Source organism: Leptonotus elevatus, chromosome 9, assembly GCF_054856555.1.
Source record: "Leptonotus elevatus isolate MCC_2025b chromosome 9, RoL_Lele_1.0, whole genome shotgun sequence".
Classification (NCBI taxonomy): domain Eukaryota; kingdom Metazoa; phylum Chordata; class Actinopteri; order Syngnathiformes; family Syngnathidae; genus Leptonotus; species Leptonotus elevatus.
Window position 1 is genome coordinate 13,318,364 of NC_141247.1, and position 6,061 is coordinate 13,324,424.

At 37.5% G+C, this 6,061-nt stretch overlaps 1 protein-coding gene across 1 annotated transcript in view; it reads left to right on the top strand.

The window, feature by feature from the left end:
- dock2 (dedicator of cytokinesis 2) overlaps nt 1-6,061 on the top strand; it is a 106,484-nt gene that overhangs the window by 49,905 nt on the left and 50,518 nt on the right. The window contains exon 26 of the mRNA XM_086084226.1: nt 5,301-5,396. Coding sequence (XP_085940352.1) covers nt 5,301-5,396 — 96 coding nt within the window. The remainder of the gene's footprint in view (nt 1-5,300; nt 5,397-6,061) is intronic.

Sequence of the window (6,061 nt, forward strand, 5' to 3'; positions counted from 1 at the left end):
CCAAACAACTGATCAGTTTTCAGAGGGAAGTAGCCGCTTAGGTTCAGCTTTCACGGTGTCATCAGCAGGTTGCAACAGTGATAATGAGAGATTGGAAGAGTAACTGAAAGGCATAGAAGTGGATGTTTTTGGACATTTAATAATAATGAAAAACACTTGTTAGAAAACAGCATTTTTTGCAAAAAGCAGAAAACGGAACATTTGGACATCTGCATTCGAAATTTTAGAGCAATTCACAGATTCAATTCATCTGTAAATGTTATTGTCCATGTCAGGATGAGGGATGTAACAATATCCATACATCACGATACGATGAATATTGCGATATAAACCTCACGATGTGATAGTTATCACAATATTGTATATTATATACTATATGGTTGGCAATCTAAAAAAGATCACGATACTGAATAAAAACCCTCAATAAAAAAGTTCATATTTGAAAAGAATTACAACATTGTGTTTTTGTACAAAACAGCAGTGACGGGGAAATAGGCTTCGCCTAGTCATTGTCATGTGCTCCTATTGGCTCTGCGGCGCACACTATCATGGTATAATTCACAATGTTGTTGTTTTCAAGTCATGTTTTTTTACGAAAATGTTGAAAAATATTTAGATTTATGAGTGATAACCACCGCAGTGGCCAAAACATTACTAATCAAAATGGAACTGCATTAATAAACTCACCACCAGATGGTGCTAGAACTGCACAAATGGAGTACATATGTGCTGCTTTTAATATCGTCACACGTTGACGACAATATTGTGGCAATTTTAATATCATAATATTGCCGTTTTCGTTACATACCTAATCAGGTTGATCTGTAAATTTCACTTGGGATCCAAATATTCATATTTTGTGAGTAGTGAAAGCAATAGTAACGCATATTTGAACTGTTTTTAAATTTGACATCATTGTCTATCCTGACCATTCTCTCAACAGACTGGGCAAGAAAATAACTTTTAACACACCCCACACCACATGATAATTGGCCAGGACAGTAATCTGGCATTTCCTGACTTTGATTTGACGTGGGAATCCAGCTCTAACATGATTTGGTGATCACTGATCATCAGTATGTGCAATAAAAGAATAGAAAAGTGTATTATTTAGTCAGCTATCAGGTCCACACAAAACTCACAACTGATTTTGTAGAGGGTTGTTCTATCAACTTTGTAAGTCACTGAGCACCCACAACCCGCAGAACGCTGTTAGCTGCAGTATTACACAAATATTATTGTAATGACAAGGTGCAACGGGTGCACCATTATTTGGGCTTATTTCAACTCAATGTGCTCTAAAAGCCTCCAATAAACTAAAGTAAGCATTATACAAACATGAGGAGAAAAGGTGGTTTAGCCCACCAATTGGGCTACTTGGCCTTGGCTCATCAGCATCATTAGCTCAGTTTAACCTCATAACTCAGAGGCTCTTCATTGAAACGTGCACCCGAAAGAGTACAGTAATGCGCCCAAGGCCTTTCTGTCCTTAATCGTCTTATCGCTCCGTGCAGCATGCCCTGAATTATTAGAATGGTGTGTTTTGCTGCAACAAAAATACACACCTCACCAGTTTCCACCCAAGTTGTATCTTTTTTAATTGCTCCGGTGAGTTTTTGACAACTTGTCAAGTCTTTCTAGAAGGAAAGGTTTTGCCTTCCAGTTCTGCTCATGTGCAATGCGCTAATGAAGCAGCAGATTACAAGCAGACATGCACTGAAGGGGGAGAAAAGACATGTAATTAATGGTGATGAGATGGATTTGCATCGGCTCCAGGGTAAAGTGAAAGCAGAGGATGGCAGAGTGTGAAAATGACACGACGTGTACAAATACTCAAATATATTTGGCTATAAAAGCTATGAGTCATGGCTTTCATTCAGGTTTTTTTTTTGTCAAATGAAATACATAGTGCCGTGTGCAATGTACTCTTTCTGTCCACTTGAGAAGGAACTCTTGTTCCATCTAATAAGATCCAATATTTTTGGCACTCAATTAGCATTTGGGATCTGAGGATGCTAATTGTTGAAGGTGGAATTCTTTCCCATTGTTACTTGATAGGAGAAAGGCCTGGACTGCAGGCAGGCCAGTACTCACTCTTTTACTACAAAGAGCCAATGTTGTAACATGTGCTGAATGTGGCTTGGCATTGTTTTGCTGAAATAAGCAAGGACGTTGTTTGGATGGCAGCATATGTTGCACCAAAACCTGTATTTACCATTCAGCATTTAAGTTATCCATGCTATGGGCACTAGCACCCCCCCCCCCCCCCCCCCCCCACACACACACACACAACATTATAGATGCTGGCTTTTGAACTTTGCGCTTATAACGATGGTCCTCATTCACTTTGGGCAGAGGATGTAATGCCCCCCCCCCCAGCCCCCCAAACATTTTTTAACTGTGGACTCGTCAGACCACAGCAGACTTTTCCCCTTGTGTACTTTTGTGTGCAATTTTAACTTGCATTTGTATATGTAGTAGGGGTGTCAAATTTAGTGCATTAATTTTAAGTTAATTCTAAGTTCCTTGAACTCCCTAACGTGGAAAGCCTGTACTGGGGGAATTCCAGTCGCAACAAAGCAGACACTGTCAGGTTGGGGCGTGGGATTGAGGACCCAAATGCAGGGAGCAAAAGCAGCCAGGCAAGGATGCAGTCAAAAAGGGAATTTAATTCAGAAAAAGGCAAACAAGGTACTTGTCAAAAATAACAAAAGCAACAATGTCCAAAAACATAAGTCAAAGCAACAAACCAAACAGGAACACGGCTAAGCAAGGAAATGATGACGACATGGCATGGGTGTGACATTGACAATGACTCGACCAGGACTGAAAGAAAGCAGTGAACTAAATACACATAGTAACGAGACACTTGGACAAGACACACGTGGATTGGGGAGCTGATTGGGTAACACCAGGGACCGCGCTAACAAGCACAGGGGGACATGATAAAATGTGACCAGACATTGACAAAGGGAGACACAAGCAAACCATGACAGACACGTCCACGTCAAAATTGAACAGTAATAGATTTAACAATAATGCATATATTTGTGGAGACTGGGGTCAAGTTGTATTTTACCATTTAAAAAAAAATTCCAGAATTTCACAAGTTGCTTCATGTTAGATAGCTCTTAATATGAAAAGAAAATGCAGCGCTTTCACCAACGTCTTACAAACACAATTATATCATCTAGTGGCAGAAAAATGACCAACACAAATCAACACTAAACTCTTGTTTTACAGTACAGTACATTTATTTAAACTCAATTTTATGAATTATAGTTGCAGCCATATTTTTTTTATTTATATTTTTTTATTTTATTTTTATTTATTTATAAAGAGCTCAGTATTGTTCATTCGGTAATGTCATCATCATTGCTCTTTTTTTTATTTTTATTTTTTTTTGCAGCCATATTTCTATTAGCTTAACATTTTTTTCCCCACTTTTATGAGTATGAAAACTTAGAAAAATATATTTTATTGCACATTTAGAACAGATATAAAATTTGTGATTAATCATGAGTTAACTATTGAAGTCATGCGATTAATTACAATTCAACATTTTAAACACGTAACACCCAATGTTAATGTTATCCTAATATGTAGCAAACTGTTTTAACTCACAATGGTTTTCTGAAGTGTTCCTGAGCCCATGTGGCAATATCTTTTCCACGATGATGCCAGCTTTTAGCAAAGTGTGATGTATCTCAGTTCTAAAATCTTCATTAAGAAATACATATTGTTAAATTGATACACACCAGCAATTTTTAATTAACACTGAGAATGATCATTGTAAAGGCAGTATTTTCCCTAGTATATGCTGGTATCAAGATCCATAAGTGTTGAAAAAATATCAATTAATATAATCAGCCAAGCAAATAATTGTTTGTTGTTCTTGACTGTTTACTTTGGTGTTCCTTGTTGGAATTAATAAAGCATTTGTCTCCAGCTGTATATTAGTTCTGGACTGTTAGACAAGGACAAGATGACACGATAAACAATCGTTCTCTCTCTTGTTTGAAGCAATTACTCACAAGAGATAATCGGTTGTTTAAAACATCTTTAGATGTAATACAATCAAATAAAAACACATCAATGTTGTGATTGATTGCTTTTTTTGCTTGCATGCTTTTGTTTTTAAAAGCACCAAATTGCTGTTTGTTTCCATTCATTGGTTTTCTGTCCCGCTTATTCTCAGTTTTGGTTTATTAGCATAATAACCATGGCAACCAGGAGAAAAAGGCAAAGAGGTGATTGGAATGATGTGGCAACCAAACCTCTTATTCTGCACTCCCGCCTCTTGTTTTCTCCCCTCTCCTGTTTGCCTCTCTGGGTGGTGCGTGATTAAGATGCTCTGTCAAACCACAGAGAGAAAAAGAGGCAGAGAGATGCATTGATAGAAGGAGCAAAATTCACAGCCTGATCTGTGTGTGTGGTTTGGGGGGGGTGAGAGGGGTAGAATTTATGAGCAACATTTTCAGATAAAGGCATATTTCCATGTTTCTTTTGTCATGTTTTGTTTTAAACTTTGTAAGATAACATCTGTTATTTTGGGACCTTGGCGCTTGGTTATTTTTGGTCCTCCCTCACGGTTTTCGGCATGGCTGATGAGCAAAGGCACAGATTATGATAACAAGCTTTTATACAAGTAGAGACACACATGCTTAAGCAGAAACCATGAACTTCCCCACATGTGGAACTACTAAATTTTTGCACATGTAAAATTACTGAGCAGCCAACAAACCTGCACTATTCATAGCATATTCCCAGTGTTTGTTTGTATTTCTCATATTTTTCCTTGAAGCAATGGTGTTGCATCTTTAGCATTGCCTGGAGCAGTACCGGAAGAAAATGCAAACTTTGCCCCAATCTTTCTTTCTTTCTTCCAATTTAATACTTCAATAACTATATAGCATTTCAGTTTAGGGTTTGGGAATGACACTTCAGGAATGTAGAATGAGAGAGAGCCTTGAATAGGCCTCATCTTTAAAGTGTCTCCAAAGGGATCAAAAGGGAATACATTTGGTTTACATAAACATACACACACACACATGCATCTTCATCTGCATGTCAGAATCTCTTGCAATTCAAAAAAGTCAAAAAAATAATTACATTTGGCAGAGGCTCATTTTCTGCATGGTGAAGATTCTATCCTGTGTTTTTGTTTGTTTTGAATTGACCTTTGAAAACATTGCTGGGCTGCATTTTCACAGTTGAGCGTCTTTACGTGCACCTGAGCTCCTTGTTTCTTGTTCATCCTCATCTGTGTTTGTCTTCCTTTTGCCTGGCTCTGTTCTCAGGGGGAAACGTTTCAGCATATCCAAGACATTGTGGATTCTTTGCTCAGGATCATCAACCAAACAGTCATCACAATGGGTAGAGAGCATGCACTGATTGTAAGTACAGTAATTCATTGTATGTGCTATATTGTGCTAACTAACTAACAATAGTAATTGATTAGGTACCTTTGAGCAAACAAAGGAGATTCAGTACAAGAGTTCTATCAAAATATATACTAATACATTTCACAACAATGATAATGCTCACTTTTGATTGACCCCCGTCGGAGGGGTGTTATTTTAACCATACCACTACACAAGGTGGCTTTGACAGTGTTTATTTGTTAATGTTTCTCAGTTTAGCACTTTGTTAAACTCTTACCTTTGACACTTATCAGTGGTAGAAGCAACTTGGCAACAGCACTAGAGATTTGACTAGTAGCCACTGTATACTGCAGTAAAAGTGGAGCAGTAGCTTGAACATGCCAATTTGTGTGTCATTTCATCTATAAATGGTTTTAAACATCTTAGGAACCATTTATATGGGTCCTTTATTGTAGCCTTGTGCACATTTAACACTATGCCGATTATATCGTGTCAAATTTGCTGTGGTGCATACAACACCATTTAAAATTTCATTCTTGCCTTGCAATGCAAGTTTATTTTATTGTGTGACCATGTTCATAACTCAAAACTCACCTTTACATAAAAATGCATGGAAATTCCTTTAATCTATTCAACCCTTTCCTCAAAAAATAAAAAATAGTCATAACGTGTTTTTA